Here is a 20189-nt window from a genome sequence, read left to right as displayed (position 1 = left end):
TTGTTAGTCTCTAAGGTGCCACAAGTACTCCTGTTCTTCTTTTTGCGGATACAGACTAACACGGCTGTTACTCTGAAACCTATCTTTAAATAGTATATGCAACATTCAGTTTTATTGGTTAGAGAGGAAAAATCAGGAAATTAACATGATTTTATATTAGCCAGTATATTTTATTAAGTTGTTAACAAATGATAAAATATAATAAAATTATTAATCTGTTTATTAGGGCTGTCGATTAATCGCAATTAACTCACATGATTAACTCAAAAAAAAAAAACCATGATTAAAAAAATTAATCGCAATTAATTGCACTGTTAAACAATAGAATACCAATTGAAATTTATTTAATTTTTTTAAATGTTTTTCTCCGTTATCAAATATATCGATTACAATTACAACACAGAATATAAAGTGTACAGTGCTCACTTTATATTATTTTTATTACAAATATTTGCACTATAAAAATGATAAACAAAAGAAATAGTATTTTTCAATTCACTTCATACAAGTACTGTAGTGCAAACTTTTTATCATGAAAATGCAACTTAAAAAAGTAGGGTTTTTTTGTTACATAAGTGCAGTCAAAAACAAAACAATGTAAAACTTTAGAGCCTACAAGTCCACTCAGTCCTTCTCGTTCAGCCAATCGCTAAGACAAACAAATTTGTTTACATATACGGGACATAACGCTGCCCACTTCTTAATTACAATGTCACCTGAAAGTGAGAACAGGCGTTCACATGGCACTGTTGTAGCTGGTGTTGCAAGATATTTACATGCCAGATGCGCTAAAGATTCATATGTCCCTTCATGCTTCGGTCATCGTTTCAGAGAACATGCTTCCATGCTGATGATGCTCATTTAAAAAGAAAACCCTAATTAGATTTGTGACTGAACTCCTTGGGGGAGAATTGTATGTCTCCTGCTCTGTTTTACCCACATTCTGCCATATATTTCATGTTATAGCAGTCTCGGATGATGACCCAACTGATTGGACTTGTAGGCTCTAAAGTTTTACATTGTTTTATTTTTGAATGCAGTTTCTTTTATACATGATTCTACATTTGTAAGTTCAACTTTCATGATAAAGAGATTGCACTAGAGTACTTGTATTAGGTTAATTTAAAAATACTATTTCTTTTGGTTTTTACAGTGCAAATACTTGTAATTAAAAATAAATATAAAGTGAGCACTGTACTCTTTGTATTCTGTGTTGTAATTTAAATCAATATATTTGAAAACGTAGAAAACACCCAAAAATATTTAAATAAATTGTATTCTATTATTGTTTAACAACATGATTAATCCCAATTAATTTTTTAATCGTTTGACTGCCGTACTTTATATTTTTATTACAGTAGCACTCAAAGGTCCCAGATTGGATTGAGATTCTCTTCTGCTAGTTGCTGTACAAACAAATAGAAATATATGGTCCCTCTCAAAGAGCTTACAGTGTAGGAACAGTGAGGTGAAGGGAGATAGATGCCACCAAATATATGTTTTGTTTATGCATACATTCCTTTTTTTTTTAATTACAAATAAAATAAGATACAACAAACCCCATCTGCCTCTCAAGCAATCATTAATAAGATGATTTTCAGGTGTATAATGGCCAGGTGGGTTTCAAATGAAATGGACTTGAATTGAGTTCATTTTCTAAGTAAACAACTGCCCGTGCTGTCAGAGCAGGTGTTTATCTGGGTCAATGCCTAAATCAAACTATAGGAGGAAATGATTTATTGGTTGAGGACAGGATTTATAGTAATGTGGAAATCTATTTTCTGATTCCTAGAAGATGATTTTCAGGCCTCAGTCCCATATTTCATTGCACGCAGGAAGCGTAGAACATAACATAGACATAACATAGCAGAAATTAAATCTAGAGGATTTATAAGATATTAACAGCTGGGACACTGCATTATTAAGTATATATCCATGTTTGCCAAGCCCTTTCTAGGCTATTTATTGTGTGACTTTCCTTACATGTCCTCTCAAAAATATATTCTACCTTAATGGAGTGTAGCTTTCCAATTAATTCACTTCAGTCTTTAAAGGTCACATGGAAGAAAGAACTGAGAGTTCAGATCTACAGTAGCCATTGGGGAAATATTTCAAATTCATAAGGACAGTCACAAAGAAAAATAATGTTTAAAATTATTCACAGAGTACGTTGGACACCAACACACCTTAAACTGTGCAAGGTCATTGACTAACAGATGCTGGTGATGTGATAGCAAAGGGGATTGTCTGATACAAATTCTATAGTGATGTCCTAGAATAGTGAATACTAAGAGGCAAATATGTAACATTGAGAAGATACGGGATTCTCAAATACCACACAAGTGTGAAAAATATGGTAGATTATTGTGGTATCTGAGCAGATGTCTCCAGATCTTTTCAAAGATTATTGAAACTATGATTATATTAACTGATAAATACTAAATGGGATTTAACTGTAATAATCAGTTATTGTTTTATTGTTATGCATAATTTTTTTCCATGTGCGTCCACATAGTGCTATGTCCTGTACAAATATAAAGGAAGCACAATCCCTCCTCGAAAAAGATGAACAGATGAACGGTAGAGAACATGCTAGTGGTAAATGACCATCTCATGGTAGCTTGCGGATTGATAACACAATGTTCTTTGAGTGTGTTTCAGTGTGGATCCCAGTGTAGGTGCATCAGTGTCTCGTGTGCATAAGATTGGATTCTTTTGAAAAACAACGTCCATTAGGGCCACATTTGTGCCCTGTGACTCCTCATTCTCCTATGTGAGGGCATAAAGAGTGAAGTAGTCATCACCATCCCTGAGTTCCTGCACATTCATGGGAGCGAGATGAAACCCAGTGAGTGTCCGACCCATTATTTCTCAAACTGAATTGGTGAAAAAAATTATCTTCACCCTTTGTTTTTCCTTGTTGTCCTTGATTGGGTGCTCTAAGTGTGTGGGCAAGTGTGTGTAAGTACAAGAAAGAAGCGACACACACAGCCTTTACAGCAGGGTGAGATGCTTTGCACCAACTGCCAGCCACAGGGTAGTCACCAAGCTGTCAAGGTTCAAATCCTGCCCGTCCTGTGACAGACTCCCCCTCATCGATGGGCACAGCCAGTGCTGCCTTTGCCGGGGGAGAGCTCGGCATGCAGGTAGTTTTCTTCCAGAACCCACAAGTCCAGGGATGGTTGACTTGTGACATCTGCTCAAGCAATCTATGTGAGTCACTTCAGACTCAGAAGAAATGAAAACTGAAGTGAAGTCAAAAGAGTGAACATCAATCAATGCTTCCCCAAGCAGAAACCACATCCCTAATCAGTCAGAAAAGGGATGGCAACAAAGAGGACGCTATCAAAGCCAGCACGGAGAACCTCAGCACTGGCAACCTCAACACCAGAGCTGGCACATCTGCGCTAACACAGAAGCATGATGCGAAAAGAAAACGCCACATAGTGCATAAATATAGTTTCAACCACCACACAGGACCATCCCACAAGGAGGATGTAAAAACATCACTCCATGGATTAAGCCTCCAAATCTTCCACAGAATTGGGAACAGCCCAGAGTGGAGGATTCCCAGTACAAACGTCGAAAAGTGCCAACAAGCTTTTTGGTATTCTAAGCTCAACAAATCCAGCTAGGATTGTTCTCCCCATCAACGAGGACATACTTCAGCTGGGTAAGGAACTCTGGCAAACCCGAGCCAGTCTTTGTCCCACATCTAAAACAGGTGGAAAAAAGAAATACCAGATGACCTTAAAAGGCTTTGAACATTTTTATACCCACCCAAATCCAGGGTCCTTGGTAGTATCCACAGTCCAAGAGAAATTCAGGTTCTCAGAGGGCACACCTTAGGACAAAACAAAAGCAACAGATTTGATAGCAGTGTTGAGAGCCACATCGGAGCTGATCCAAAGCCTCCCACTACTTTCGCAAGCCACCTAACCTCTTTCCACCATGTTTGATCCACTACTACATGAGACAAATGGATGTTAACAATGGGCAATGATGTCTACCCTGTTCATTTCCACACCTTATCCCTGTCCCTCTTAAGGGGCCCATCTCACTGTTACAAAAAGAAGTGACCTTGTTGCTCCTTCTAGGAACCATAGAAGAGGGACCTAAGCAGTACAGGGGAAAAGGCTTTTACTTCTGATATTTCCTTATGCTAAAGTGGGGGGAGGGACTTTGTGCTATCCTAGACCTAAGGAGAATGAACAAATACATGCACTGCATCAGATTCAGAATGGTAATGCTTGCCTCTTCATACCATCTCTGCAGACTCAGAACTGTCTTGTGGCTCTTGAGTTACATGACAAATACTTCCATAAAACTATCTTCCTGGCCCACAGGAAGTATCTGAGATTCAAAGTGGGACCAAATCACTAGCAGTACAAGATACTGCCATTTGGACTGTCTATGGTGCTGACAGTCTTCACAAAATGCCAAGTGGTGGTAGCAGAATTCCTGAGGAGACAGAACATCCACGTCCACCCTTACATGGATGACTGTAAAGCAAGTCCCAGCAGGAAGTGGCAGTGAGCCTAGAATATGCTACCTCTCCGTTCACCCAGCTAGGTCTCTGGCTGAAATATGAAAAATCATGTCTTACCTCATTACAGATAGAGCTGATAGGCACTATGATCGACTTCAGAGAGAGAGAGAGTACCTGCCAAAGACAGGTTTCTGTCACTGCAATCACTGCTCGTTAAGATAAAAATCAAACCCCACTACATGGTACAAACTTGCCTTGAAGTGTTAGGCCATATGTCAGAGTGTACATGTTTGACACTGCTTGCTGGACTTCACCTGCAGTCCCTACAATTCTGACTTAGGTCCATTTACTCTCCATTGAGACACTGCAGTGACCTGAAGGTCTCATTGCTACCTCATGTCTTCACAGAGGTGATAGGGATGATGGAACCCAAAAATCTGTGGGAGGTGGTACTGTTCTCATCCGCCTTCCCAACAAAGATTGTGATTACAGAAACATCTGGGGCAGGGTAATGTCACCTGGATTACCCACAAATGAATGTGACCTAGTCCCCAGGAGACATAGGATTCACATAAACATCCTGGAACTCAGAGCTGTCAGACTAACCAGTATAATGTTCCTACCTGTCCTCCAAAATTTCATAGTGCAGCTCCTACTGGGCAACATCTCCATGATGCTCTACATAAACAAGCAAGCCGATGCCCACTCATCACCCCTCTTCCTGGAAGCTATCAAACCCTGGACATGGTGTCACCAACATGGGAAAACCCTGTTGGCTCTTCACCTCTCAGAAGTCAGCAATGACCTGGCAGACTTCCTGAGCAAATAATTGTGACCAATAATGAGTGATCCCTGCAGAGGTCCATCAAAGCCAATATTCTATTGGGGGAGAAGGGTCCCATGATAAACCTGGTCACTATCAAAGACAATTCCAAGTGCCATAATTTTTGTTCCAGAGGGGCATGAACCTGGAGTCATTGCCAGACACCTTTCTTCTGCAATGGAATCCAAGCCTCCATTTGCCTTTCCCCCAACTTCCCTGATACCCAGGTGACTTCAAAAATCAAAAGAAACAAACCCACAGTAATTCTCCTCATTCTCTCTACTGGCCAATGGCTGACTGACTTAAAGATGCCCATTCACCCTTTGATTTAGTTCTGAAACTGCCTGATTCTCATGTCACAGCACCACAGTCAGATAGTCCATCCAGACTCAAAGTCCCTTTACCTGATAGCCTGGATGTTGGCTGGTTACGTACCGTGGACATGGAGTGCTAAAGGCAAGTCCCAGAGATCCTGATATAGACAAGGAAAACATTCACCAGAGGGACTAATTTGTCAAAATGGAAGAGGTTCTTGATATGCAGAGCCAGCGTGGCTTGGACCCTCTGCATGCTTCAATACCAAAGCGCCTGGACTGTTTGCAGCATCTGAAACAGTCTGGCCTTTCATTCAGCTCCACTAAGGTTCAACTAGTAGCAATATCAGTTTGCCATCCACCTGTGCAGTCATGTTCCATCTTTCACCCAGAGCTATCAGAATTCATCAAGGGCCTGTTACGTACTCACCCACTGGTCAAAAGAACCTGCCCCTACCTAGTACCTCAGCATCATCTTCTCAAGGCTTTCAGGATGCTCCTTACTTCATCTCACTCTGAAGACAGTTCTTATGGCTCACCCTCTTATTAGGACATTTCATAGGACAAGGTGGTGCTGAAACTTCATCAAAGGCTCATCCCCAAGGTGTTGTCAGAATTCCATCTGAATCAACCAATCAATCTGTGTGCCTTCTTCCTGCTGCAAGGCGGCAATGTAGAGTAACCCACTGACATTCATCAAACTCTGTGCCCTGGACTAGACGGCCAAAGCAGATGCCAAGTTCAGGAGAGCAGTACTACAATCTCTGTTTGACTAATGCAGCTGATACTACTCTACCTACTATCCAGACAGAGTACTGCTTGCCAGTCACCTATCATGGGATTTACACTGCTATCCTCAAAGAAGAAAGAAAGGTTATTTACTAAAGAATGGTTCTTTGAGATGTTGTTGTCAGTCTGGATCCTATAATCCACCCTTCATCCCCACTTTCAGAATCCTCAGTGAACACAGGTTTCAAATTGCAAGAGAACTGAGAGAGGGTCATGGCCACTCCACCCTTTATGCCTTCCTGTTGGAACATGAGGATGCACAGGGCCTATTCATAGGCCTGACAAATGCTGGTATTCAAAAGAATCCAATCTTGCGCACATGAGGCACATGGGCACCTACAGTGGACTCCACACTGGCAACATCATCTCAAAGAACCACAGTTACTGTAGAGTAAATAACATTCATTCTTTTTGTTATTGTTGCTTTTCTTTAGAAATACTCTATCCCCTGTTACCTCGGAACCTTCATAGAATCATAGAATATCAGGGTTGGAAGGGACCTCAGGAGGTCATATAGTCCAACCCCCTGCTCAAAGCAGGACCAATCCCCAACCTTGACATGGAGATCAGCTAGTTTATGCAGGTGTTACATAGAACTGGCTCTTCAGGGAGGATTTAAATGCAGATAGTGACCTTGCAGACCAGATCTGAGTGGGGGTGTTCTATCCATAGGGGGCGGTATGGAAAAAGGCCAAAGGACTAATGAAGTGGACTAATGACATGTAAAAGCTGGCATCACTGGCAGATTAAAGGGGATGGAGAGGAAAGGAATGACATTGAAACAGACAGGATGGAAAAAATAGGGAGGGCAGAACTATGCAGGGCTTCGAAGGCAAGGAGATAAAGCTTGAACTTGATGTATTTGAGGAAGGGAGTCCTGTGGAGAGACTAAAAGAGATGGTGATGTGATTGGACCAATGGACAGAGAAGATTAATTTAGTGGGTGTGCTTTATATGGATTAGGAGGGAGTGGATAGTGTTGTTAGGAAGGCCAGACAGGAGGCAGTTAAATTAAGAGAAGAGACAGAGTCTCAGAACAAAAGATTTAGCTGTAGGGGTGGAAAGAACAGGACGGAAGTTAGAAGCTGGGTTGCTAGATGATTAAATCTGTGTTGTCATGTTTATGAATATTTTGTCTGGAACTAAGTGTAGGCTGGGTGTATTGCTTGCTATTCTGATGGATGGATATACAGAAGCTTTCATGAATTCACTGTCACGCGTTCTGTGAACTGTCACTGAATTTTATGAAGAAGCTCATATTTGACATCTTTTTCACACACACATTCCATTGGCATCAGTACTCTTTTTTTCCATGCTCAAGAGAAACATGGATGGAATTAATACCTTCATGCAGATTTTGCTATATTCTCTGGAATTTCCATTTAAGCTTTCCTTTTTAAAAAAGGACGTTTTAGCCCTTCTGGTTACAAGAATCTTTATCCAGTATAGATTGTCTTGTTCAGTCTGCCACCATTAATAAGAGAGATGCAACCATACGTGCACGCGCACACACACACACAAAATATATGTAGGGGTTAACTATGAAACTTGATTAGCAGAGACAGTTACCCTCATTGTTCATGGAAACAGACATAATTGCAGAATCTGGTTGGCTCTTTGGTTTTGAATTTCATGTCACAAATGTATAATTCTGTTTGAGTCCTGAGGGAGCAGGAGCCGATTAGAAGATCTGATCATTGGCCCTCTCCTTCAAGCTCATGATTATTTTGCTATCTACTGTTAACTCTACTTTTTTCTGAAACACATTATTTCCAGATACAGCAGCTATTCCTTAGTTTAGATCTGTGCTTATGATCTTATGTATATGACACTCCATAAATATTGGATTTCATCTTACTTAGTTGCTCTAATAATCTGTCTAGGTTACTTTGCAGTTTGATCTCTCTCACCGTTTACTCTTTCTGACTTTGGTGTTATCTCCATATTTGATTGCAGCTGAATTTGTTTTCCCTGTCCAAAAAATAAATCACTGATCCCACTTCATATTTTTCCCCATTTGTAGAGCTCACAATGAATGAGTACTCTCTGAACCCTATTTACCAACCAACTACTAATCCATACTAAAATAGTTTAATATGGTAGAGTTTTGGCCCTACTTGTATTTCACCTTACTAAAGTGCAAAGGTATCCATTGCATTCCTTTACTCTAGCAAATCAATATCGGTGTTGTAGGCTGTGTTGGCAGCTGTTTCACAAGCCCAAAGCATAGTCAAGAGAAAGAGACAAATATTTAAATTAAGTTTTGTTTTACTTTAATTCACATATATTTTACCAGCGGGAGAAAAAGAAGAAGAAAAAAAATTGAACAGGCTACACTTGCCACTGCAGAACAAACTGTTCTAACAGCTGTCTCATTTTTATTTCAGAAGTCTACAGAGCAAATGAAGAAAGTCCCTACTATTGTTCTATCAGTTTCTTACAAGGGAGTCAAATTTATTGATGCAACAAATAAGGTATGTGTAATTTTTGGACATCAGATTTTATTCCTCATTGTGCTAGATAGCTTATCTATTAAAAGCCACATGGGGATCAAGGCTTGGATTCCCCCCCCCTTTTTTTTTTCTCTCCTACCCTGAACAGACAGAGTACCTCTCTCACTCTCCAGAAACCCACTCCTGTGGACAAATAGAGCAGCACTGATGGCAGTTCTGGAGGGAATTGTGTCCAGTCTTCCCCCTTCAAAGGGAAGCTCATCACAAGAAGGGTTTGGGAGAATGCCCCTCCTCACCTGGACAAAATCCCCCAACCTATTTTCCCGTTACAGTACATTATGCAGAAAAGTATGTGCTCCTTGCTTTTCAAAACACAAAATATCCCGTATGGGGGCTTTTCCCACCCCCTGTACATGTACTAAAATTGTAGGGTTTTATACAAGACCCAACGTAACAAAGGTCAAGAGGTATGAGACTGGTATAATCGTCTTCCAGCTTCCAACCATTTTAAGGGAGTGTCATAAGTTGTGCCTGCCCTTTAGTTCTCCGCTCTGGCCAAGCGTGGCTCTGCTGAGGCGCGCCTCAGTTTTGCTTTAACTCAGGCTCCCTTAAAAAGTCCACACAGGCCAGATATACAGAATTTGCCCCCTTTGGAGGTATAATTTAGTACTTCCAGCCTGGTTTATAATGGTTTCAGTGCCTACAAAGCAAGAGTACAGTTCTGCTGTGGCAGTGTCCCAAGGGAAATCTAGGTCATTGCAAGCAACCCCTTATGGAGTGAGAGGACTTTGTGCAAAAACTAGATAAAGTGAAACTCAGCTGTTTGTTTTGGACCCTGGAAATTCATGGGCTTTCTTTCTTTTCTTTTCTTTCTTTCTTTCTTTCTTTCTTCCTTCCTTCAAAGGAAAAATCTCAGGATAGATAAATGCCAAAAACCACGAGATTTCAAGTTAAAATAGGCAAAAGACTCTCATGAGTTTCAACTAGTTTCAAAACACAAAGCTCTAAACCAGTGCAGGTTTACTCAGTCCAGGGTCACTTGAGAGCTTTACAAAGGTTAGCACAAGGATCGGCAACCTTTCAGAAGTGGTGTACCGAGTCTTCATTTATTCACTCTAATTTAAGGTTTCACGTGCCAGTAATACATTTTAATGTTTTTAGACGGTCTCTTTCTACAGATCTATAATATATAACTAAACTATTGCTGTATGTAAAGTAAATAAGGTTTTTAAAATGTTTAAGAGGCTTCATTTAAAATTAAATTAAAATGCAGAGCCCCCTGGACCGGTGGCCAGGACACGGGCAGTGTGAGTGCCACTGAAAATCAGCTCGCGTGCCACCTTTGGCACGCGTGCCATAGGTTGCCTACCCCTGGGTTAGCAAAACTTTCAGTGAGCTGAACCTGTTTTCAAGCGTATAGCACACTTGAAACCAGATGAGTATTATGTAGCTACTGATTTGGGGGTAAATATTTCACATAGTTCTAATATCTTTTGAGCATTAGTCCCTTTTCATCTTTAATGCAACATTGGTAACACACCATGATCATATGGTAATGTATTACAGCTCTATTTGTAGGAAGCTAAAACCTTGCTTTTTAGTATCATTTTAATTCTGATAAAAAATCTTTGTCTAGGCCAACAGTTCTCAAACTGTGAACAAAAGAAATATAAAGAAAACCATATTATTGAGTTTTGCCTAAAGCAACATAAAATCAAATGAACATTAAATATAATTAAGTATAAAGATTTTCACAAATGGGTGTCCATTAAGGCATAATAATTGTTTATTGTCATTTGGTCTGAGTAATACATTATACAGAAATAGAAAGCAAATAATGTGCTGCAACAGTTTAAGATTAAGAGGATTATTTTGTGTCTTCAGTTACAATTTCCTTATTTTGGATTTTTGCATAATTTGAAATATAAAAAAGTGTTGGAATGCTGCCCTATTATCCAGAGTTTACTCACTCATTATTTCCTCAATTAGATATTAATAGGCCTTTCGGAAAACTTGCCAAGTATTCAAGTATATCTTGGCAGGTTAGAAGAAGACAGGGGAGAGTGATTCAAATGACCGAGTTACATATAATCTCCCCTCCAAAAAAAGAGACATGCTCAAAGAATGCTTTTAATTTGCACAGATGTTACTGACACAACATTTAGCCATAGATCTCACTGACTGTGACATTAGACATCATATATGTTATGATAATACTGTATGCTTAGTGCCAAAAAAACAGTGTGTAGCAGCACTATAGTATTTTGATGGAGTAGCGATGTCATCCTGCAGACAGGAATAGTCTGTGTTTGTGGAAATGCAGTAGCCACATTGAATAAGGCTATGATTTAGGAAAGCACTTACCCATATGGTGAAAACTATCCTTATTCGTTGACTCACTTTGAGCATGTGCCTTTGCTGAAATCGAGGCTTAAATCTATGACCATAATTCAGCCTCCTCTTTGGCTTCCTGGGTCCTCTGGCCTAAACAAGGTAAAGATACAACAGTATTTTTACACAGGTAAACGTTCATTATTTTCTCCAACGCTTTAGACAAAGTCGTCTTTTCATACATCAGGCAGATATGTCTTGTCTTTGCCTCAGTACCATTCTGTAGTTTAATTTGGCCATTACATACGTGTCCTTCTCTACATGAACAGTTTAATTTCTCCATATCCCTTTTGCAGGATGGTCTTGACAGTAAACTGAGATATATTGCCACATCTTTCCAAAGTAATCCTTTTCCTGAAACCCCTTTAACAACTCCATGCTTGTACATTGATGAGTATTGTTCATTCTATTTGAGGTGGAAGAGTCAGATTGAATTTCTTCAAACTGTGCATGCAAAGATCCAGAGAATGCACCTGCACTGTCCTACCTTGTCCCATCTACCTGTGGGCTGCAGTGGTACTGATTGTTAGAACAGAAACAGCAGTATCAATGGGCATAGACGTAGAAAATTAATAGTCTATTATAGTTATTCTCTCAGCTGTGTCCCATGAAAGATGCCTCTTTGTCACAGGATACCGTGGAAATTGTACAGTGCTCTCATTTGAAAAGCGACCCAGAACTGGAGGAAAGCTCCAGGATTTTGCAGTTTCCTGTAGGATTCACTATTGATGCTAGATAATACTTTGGATACTGTTGGAGGGGCCAGAATTCAATGGTCTGTGTAAGAAGCTGAACATGTGGTGTTTTAATCATATTTTAATTAAAAGACAAAGTACCTTTGAAATATTTTACTACAGAGGATGACTATAGCCGTAAAATGCTAAAAACAGATAAAGTTATTATATAAGGGGCATCTATCCTTAATTCCTGTGTTGACTGAAAAATAGTGATACTTTAGTTCTTTTTTTAACAGAATATTATTGCTGAACATGAAATCCGCAACATTTCCTGTGCTGCACAAGACCCTGAAGACCTCTCGACGTTTGCATACATCACTAAAGACTTGAAGACTAATCACCACTACTGCCATGTATTTACTGCATTTGACGTGGTCAGTTTACGGAAGCTGTTTCATTTGACAATTTCCTTTATAAATTATTTTCATTAAAAATTATCAGTATAAAATTAGTAATAGTAAATGTTACATATATTGAAAAGGTTTAGAAAGAGCCAGCTAGGTGATGAAATGACACTGCTGCAGGATTACAAAGTATTTCTCTGAGATGTTAGCTCATTTCCCCTCACTTCTCTATGGAATAATTTTTCCTCTGGAACAAGTTTGTTCTTGTTTCTCAGCTGTTGATTCTAATGATCAGGTTTAGCACACAGCTTTCTCCAAAGCTATGTAATACATACAATTCCTTTAACTGGCTGCAATGGTAGTGGCTCATAAAAGTTCTTTACAAAAAGTTTGGTCACCCCTTCTGAAATCTCAGGGCACTACAAAGAAGTAAAAATCTTAAATACTCTCAAACTCTGATCTATTTCCATGAAAACAACAACATATTGCAGAATTGGACTGATGTACTTTACACTTTTTGGGCTTATCCAACAAGCAGTTGAGTAATTGGCTCGATCCAGGAAAGCACATAAATTTAACTTGAAGCATGTGAGTAGTCCCATTGAAGCCAATGGCACTGTGAATCCTGGAAATGAATGCATAGCTGAGCAAATGGTGTTGACAGGAGGGCTTTGGCTTCCTTGACCATGGGATGCTGTTCCAGGAAGGAGAACTGCTGGAGGGAGATGATCTAACATGTGCATCTTCACACACTGCATCTTCACACACTGATTCACCAATCTAGTGAGGAAGGCTTTAAACTAGGTTCAAAGTGGGGAAGTAGCAAAAGCTCACATGTAAGTATTAAAAAAGATGACCTTAACAGAGGGCTAAATGTTGGGTGGGAAAAGGAAAATTACAATAGGTACATAGGAGCATCAGGAGAATCAACAGCTGATAACAGTGGGAGAATCTGCTCAACTTCTTAGGTGTCTGTACACAAATACAAGGAAACTGGGGAATAAACAGGAAGAACTGGAAGTATTGGTCCATAAGATAAATTATGACTCAATGGCATCACAGACGTTTGGTGGGATAAATCTTATGATTGGAATATTTATATAGGGGATATAGTTTGTTAAGCAAGGACAAGTGGCAAAAAAGGAAGGAAGTGTTGCATTATACATTAAGAATATACACACTTGTTCTGAGATTCAGAAGGAGGTGAGAGGCAGAGCAGCTGAAAGTCTCTGGATTGAAGATAAAAGAGGAAAAACAGGACTGACATCATGCTATGGGTCTTCAGACAACCAAATCAGGGGGAGGAGGTGGATGACACATTTCTAGAACAAATAACAGAAATACCTAAAACACAAAACCTGGTAGTAATGGGGGACTTTGACTACACAGAATCTGTTGGAAAAGTAATGTAGCAAAACACAAAATGTCCAGTAAGTTCTTGGACTGTAGTGGGGACAACCTTTTGTTTCAGAAGGTGAAGGAAGTAACCAGGGAGACAGCCATTTTAGATTTCATGCTAACTGACAGGGAGGAATTAGTTGCTAATCTGAAGGTGGAAGGCAATTTGGGTGAAAGTAATCATGAAATGCTAGATTTCATGATTCTAAGGAAATGAAGGAGTGACAGCAGCAGAATAAGGACAACGGACTTCAAAAAAGCAGACTCAGAGAACTGGTAGGTAAGGTCACATGAGAAGGAAATCTAAGAGAAAAAAGAATTCAGGAGATCTGGCAATTTCTTAAGGAGACAATATTAATTGCGCAACAGCAAACTATCCCAAGGTGAAGGAAAGATAAGAAGGCTAGTTAAGAGGCTGATATGGCTTCATCAGGAGTTCTTTAATGACCTGAAAATCAAAACAGAATCCTATAAAAAGTGTAAACAAGGACAAATTGCTAAGAATGAGTACAAAAGAATAGCATAAACATATAGGGACAGAATCAGAAAGGCTAAGGCACAAAGTGAGTTACACCTAGAAAGGGACATAAAAGCCAAGAAGAGAAGATTCTATAATTAGTAGCAAAAGAAAGATGAAGGAAAGTGTAGGTTCTCTATTTAGCAGGGAAGGAGAACTAATAATGTTCAACATCAAGACGACTAAGGTATTTAGTGCCTATTTTGCTTAAGTCTTTACTAAAAAGGTTAAGGGTGACCAGATACTTAACACAATTAATATTAACAATAAGGGGGGAAGTAACACAAGTCAAAATAGAGATAGAACAGATTAAAGAATGTTTAGATAAATTAGCTGTTTTGATGACAACAGGACCTGATGAAAATCACCCTAGCATAATTAAGGACTTAGCTGAAGCAATCTTGGAATCATTAGCAATTATCTTCAAGAATTCATGGAGGATGGGTGAGGTCCCAAAGGACTGAAGAAGCGCAAACACAGTATCTGTCTTTAAAAGGGGGAACAAAGAGAACCTAGGGAATTATAGACCAGTCAGCCAGACTTCAATACCTGGAAAGGTACTGGAACAAATTATTAAACAATCAATTTGTAAGCACCTAGAGGCTAATAGGGTTATAAGTAGTAGCCAACATGGATGTGTCAAGAACAAATTCTGTCAAAGTAGCCTAATTTCCTCCTTTGACAGGAATACTGGCCTAGTGGATGGGGGGGAACCTGTAGCTGTGATATATCTTGATTTTTTGGTAAGCCTTTTGACACAGTTCCACATGACATTTTCATAAGCAAACCAGGAAAATGTAGTCTAGAATAGATTAAATTACTATAAAATGGGCGCAAAACTGGTTGAAAGACCATTTCCAAAGAGTAGTTATCAATGGTTTTCTGTCAAAGTGGGGGATGTATCTAGTGGCGTCCTGCAGGGATCTTTCCTGGGTCCCATACTGGGTCAATATTTTCATTAACAGCTTTGATTATGGAGTGGCGAGTATGATTATAATATTTGCAGATGACAGAAGCTGAGTGGGGCTGCTAACACTTTGGAGGACAGGATTAGAATTCAAAACAAATTGACAAATTGGAGAATTGGTCTGAAATCAACAAGATGAAATTCAGCAAAGACAAATGCAAAATACTGCAGTTAGGGGTGAAAAAATCAAATGCACAACTAAAAATGGGAAATAAGTGGCTAGGTAGTACTACTGCTGAAAAGGATCTAGGAGTTGTAGTTGACCACAAATTGAATAGGAGTCAACAATGTGATGCAGTTGCTAAAAAGGCAGGGGTATATTAGTAGGAGTATTGTATGTAAGTCACCAGAGGTAATTGTCCCGCTCCACTTGGCACAGGTGGAGAACTGTGTCCTGGTTTGGGTACCACACTTGAGAAAAGATGTTGATAAATTGGAGAGTCCAAAGAGCAACAAAAATGATAAAAGGTTTAGAAAACTTGACCTCTGAGAAAAGGTTAAAAAAAATGGGCATGTTTAACCTTGAAAAAAAGAAGACCCAGGGAGACCAGATAAGTCTTCAAATATGTTAAGGGCTGTTATAAAGAGGGTGGTGATCAATTGTTCTCCATGTCCACTGAAGGGATGACAAGAAGTAATGGCCTTAAGCGGCTTCAAGAATGATTTAGGTTAGATAAATATTAGGACAAACTTTCTAACTATAAGTGTACTTTAAGCCCTGGAATAGGCTGCTAAGGGAGGTTGAGGAATTCCCATCACTGGAGGTTTTTAAGAACAGGTTAGACAAAGACCTGCCAAGGATGCTATAGATATACTTGGTCCTGCCTCAGTGCAAGAGACTGGACTAGATGACATCTTGAGGTCCTTTCCAGCCCTACATTTCTATGATTGTGTGTGTTTAAGGTTTTTCCTGTACTGGGTCAGAGTGCTCAAAAATAAGGGGCTTGATCTTGCAATGTTCTAAATTTTCTTTAGATTTTTACAGTGTGTTCAATTAATTACACACTAAAAAGCTGAAGGTATAAAACTTTCTTTGCTAATATATACAATGGCATGAAAATATTTGTATCAAATGTTTACATTTACTTTGATAAAATATATTCTATATTTAAAGAGGAGATCACATAGATAGCTGAACTACAAGGCTATACACCTCTCAAGAGATCCTGAGGACACCATGGTAACTAGCTACCACAGTGAATCTCAAGTGGTTTGTAAACTCATCAGAAAAAAATGGTTACTAATCTTTCCGTATCTGTTGTTCTTCGAGATGTGTTGCACATGTCCATTCCAATGTAGGTGTGTGTTTGCCACAAGTACAGTCACCAGAAAATTTTTTGTCAGTGGTACCCATGGGAGTGGCTCTGGCACCCTTTGGTGTCACGCACTCATAGCACTGGTATAAAGGGCCCAGTTGATCCCGCACCTCCTCCGTTCCTTCTTTCCGGCCAAGGGGGTCCAATAAATAGGGATAGGAGGGGCGGAATGGACATGTGCAACACATCTTGTTGCACAACAACAGTTACAGAAAGGTTGGTAACTGTTTTTTCTTCGAGTGATTGCACATGTCCATTCCAATGTAGGTGACTGCCAAGCAGTTGCAAAGGAGGTGGGATTGGAGTTCATGGACATGCTGATTGTAAAACAGCTCGAGCGAAACTGGCATTGTCCCTAGCCTGTTGAGTAATGGCATGATGACTAAAGAACATATGCACTGATGACCAAGTCACCACTCTGCAAATGCCCTGAGTGGGACCTAAGTCAGGAATGCTGATGATGATACCTGTGCTCTCATAGAGTGGGCAGTCAGGATAGCTGGTGGCAGAACACCTGCCTGCTCATAACACGTATGAATGAATAATATGATCCACGACGAAAGTCTCTGAGCCAAGATAGGGAGACCTTTCATCCTTTCAGCAATCGCTATGAAGAGTTGGGTAGATCTACAGAATGGTTTGGACCTCTCTAAAGAACACTTGGGCACATCTAACATCCAGTGTGAAGACGTTCCTCCCTATTGGGAAACCACCTTTGGGAGGAAGCTGGGGTGAAGACGCAGCTGCACCTTATCCTTAAAGAAAACTGTGTATGAAGGCTCCGACGTGAGGGCGTAGATCTCCAAGATCCTTCTGGCCATAATAATGGCCACTAAGAAAGTCACCTTCCATGAAAGCTATGACAAGGGACACCTTGCCAACGGCTCATACATTTTGATAAGACCAGGTTTAAGTCCTATGGAGGGACGGGTTCTCGTATTTGGGGGTATAGTCTTTCCAGGTCCTTGAGGAAATGGATGGATATCTCGTATGAAAAAACATACCAACTTACCACCAGGGGGGTGGAACACCGAAATTGCTGCAAGGTGGACCTTAATTGGGGGAATCGCTAAACCTTGCTGTTTCAGGCAAAGCAAATAGTAGAGAATGTTCTGCAGAGACGACTGCATGGGCAAGACTCCACGCTGGGAAGCCCATATGGAGAACCGATTCCATTTTGAGAGGTACATAGCCCTAGTGGAGGGCTTCCTGCTCCCTCATACCACCTGGCGAACCTGCTCTGAGCAAGCCAGCTCTCTGGGATTTAGCCATGGAGCTTCCAGGCCATCAGGTGGAGGGAGCTGAGGTTCAGGTGGAGCAAATGACCGTGGTCCTGGAAGATCAGGTCTGGATGTAGAGGGAGCGGAATTGGAGCAGCCACAGAAAGGCCTAACAGGGTGGTGAACCAGTGCTGCAGGGCCACACTAGGGTAATGAGAATGGCGCGTGCCCGATCCCACTTGATTTTTAGCAGAACCTTGTGCACGAGTGGGATGGGGGAAAAGCATAGAACAGGTGACCTGTCCATCGGAGCAAGAAGGCATCCGTGAGCAATCCCGGGCTGTGGCCTCGCAGGGAGCAAAACTGGTGACACTTTCTGTTGTGCCTAGTTGCAAACAGGTCTGTCTGGGGAATCCCCCATCTCTGGAAAACATCCCTCACGATGTCCAAGTGAAGTGACCACTTGTGGTGACTGGAGTAAGACCTGCTGAGGCAATATTCCAGTTCATTATGCCCTCTTGGAAGGTGATGAGGCTCAAAGTGAATTGAGTGGGCTATGCAGAAATCCAGTAAGAGGACAGCTTCCTGACCCAGGGAGAAAGAGTGAGACCCTCCCTGCCTTTTGAGGTAGAACATGGCTGCAGTGTTGTCCATAAGCACCAGCCCAAAATGGAATGCTTGACAGGTCAGGCAAACTGCTGAGTTCTCTGCTATTGATGTGTAGTGAGAGCTCTTCTGGAGATCACAGGCTTTGAGTCCTGAGGAGCCCTAGGTGAGCTTCCCAGCCTAGTGCTGATGTGTCTGAGACCAGGGATATTGAAGGATGGGGCTGTGCGAAGGGAACGCCCACGCAAATCACCAGTGTGTCCAGCCACCAACTGAGAGAGGCAAGAACCAGGGAAGGAATTGTGAGGACTGAGTCCAGATGGTGGCAGTTTGGCAAGTACACCAAAGCCAGCCATGTCTGAAGGGGCCTGAGGTGTAACTTTGCAAGCTGCACCACATATCTGCAAGAGGCCAGGTGACCCAACAGCCTCAGACAAGAATGGGCTGTTGTAATGAATGGACTGGTCCCTGAGGTGTACTATCGTCTGAGACCATCCTTCTGAGAGGAAGGCTCAGGTGTGGGTGGAGTCAAGCACCACTCCAATAAATTCTATCCTCTGTATTGGAATGAGGGTAGACTTCTATGCGTTTATGAGCATGCCAAAGGCCTGGAATGTGGAGTAAATGAGGTGGAGGCTGGACACTACCTGAATTTTGGACTGGCCTCTGACTAGCCAGTCATCCAGATATGGGTAGACTTGCACATCCTGCCCCCATCTCCTCAAGAAGGCTGCCGCTACCACCATGAATTTTATGAACACCTGTGGGGCTGACAAACAGGCCAAATGGGAGTACTGCAAATTGGTAGTGCATCTTGTTCATGAGGAACCTGAGGAAACCTCTGTGGCCTTGGAAGATGGAAATGTGAAAGTAGGCATCTTTCAAATTGAGGGTGGTATACTAGTCCCCTGGGTCCAGGGAGGGAATAATGGAAGCCAATGAGACCATATGGAACTTTAGCTTCTTGAGGTAGCTCCCTCCCGTAGGAGTGATTGAACCTCCTGGGTCAGAAGTTGCTTGTGAGGAGGATCCCTGAAGAGGGATGGGGGGGGAGGGTGGGACGGGGGGTGGAACTGAACTGGTGGGTATATCTCACTTCTGCCATGCTTGGCAACCAACGGTCCGTAGGAATACGCGACCATGCCTGGAGGAAGTGGGACATGTTGTCTGCAAATGAAGAGGAAACAGGATCCAGAAACTCTGAGAGTGGTACAAGTACTCGAGCATCCCATCAAAATGTCTGCTTAGAACCGCCTAAATGTCTGGCAGAGGCAGGCATTGATGCCGAGGAGGAAGAGGGCAGTGGTCTGTGTCTAACGCCCCTGCTCCTTTTTCTCTTTGGGTCCTGCCAGGCAAGCACCGAGAGGATTGCTGAGGCCTATAGTGCTTCCTTGAAGTTGCCGGGGTATACAAACCCAAGGACTTAAGGGTTGTCCTGGAATCTTTCAGACTGTGGAGCTTTGCATCACTCTACTCTGAAAAGAGCGAAGCGCCCTCAAAGTAAGGTCCTGGAGGATTTGGTGAACCTCCTGTGTGAGGCCTGAGGACTGGAGCCATGAGCTCCTATGCATGGCCACTACGGACCCTCACTATGGACTTCCCCTCCTCCACTAGTGAGGAGAACTCCAGCCTAACCTCTTGTGGCAGCAAGTCCTTAAACTTCAACATGGAGTCCCACATGTTGAAGTCATATCTGCTCAGGAGCACCTGTTGGTTAGTGATCCTGAACCGGAGAGTCCCAGTCAAATAGACCATGCTACCAAACAGGTCCACCTTTTTTGAGTCCTTTGCATTGGGAGTCACCTTCTGCAAACTCTGCTGATCT

The 20189-nt window shown here is 41.4% G+C and overlaps 1 protein-coding gene across 1 annotated transcript in view; it reads left to right on the top strand.

The window, feature by feature from the left end:
• The window catches only part of ANKS1B (ankyrin repeat and sterile alpha motif domain containing 1B), a 757754-nt gene that overhangs the window by 719744 nt on the left and 17821 nt on the right, over window positions 1–20189 (top strand). The window contains exons 23-24 of the mRNA XM_034778452.1: window positions 8803–8889; window positions 12233–12370. Coding sequence (XP_034634343.1) covers window positions 8803–8889; window positions 12233–12370 — 225 coding nt within the window. The remainder of the gene's footprint in view (window positions 1–8802; window positions 8890–12232; window positions 12371–20189) is intronic.

Source organism: Trachemys scripta, chromosome 1 (assembly GCF_013100865.1).
Source record: "Trachemys scripta elegans isolate TJP31775 chromosome 1, CAS_Tse_1.0, whole genome shotgun sequence".
Taxonomy (NCBI): Eukaryota; Metazoa; Chordata; order Testudines; family Emydidae; genus Trachemys; species Trachemys scripta.
Note: the sequence above shows the minus strand (reverse complement) of the source record. Positions and strands in the feature narration are given on the sequence as shown.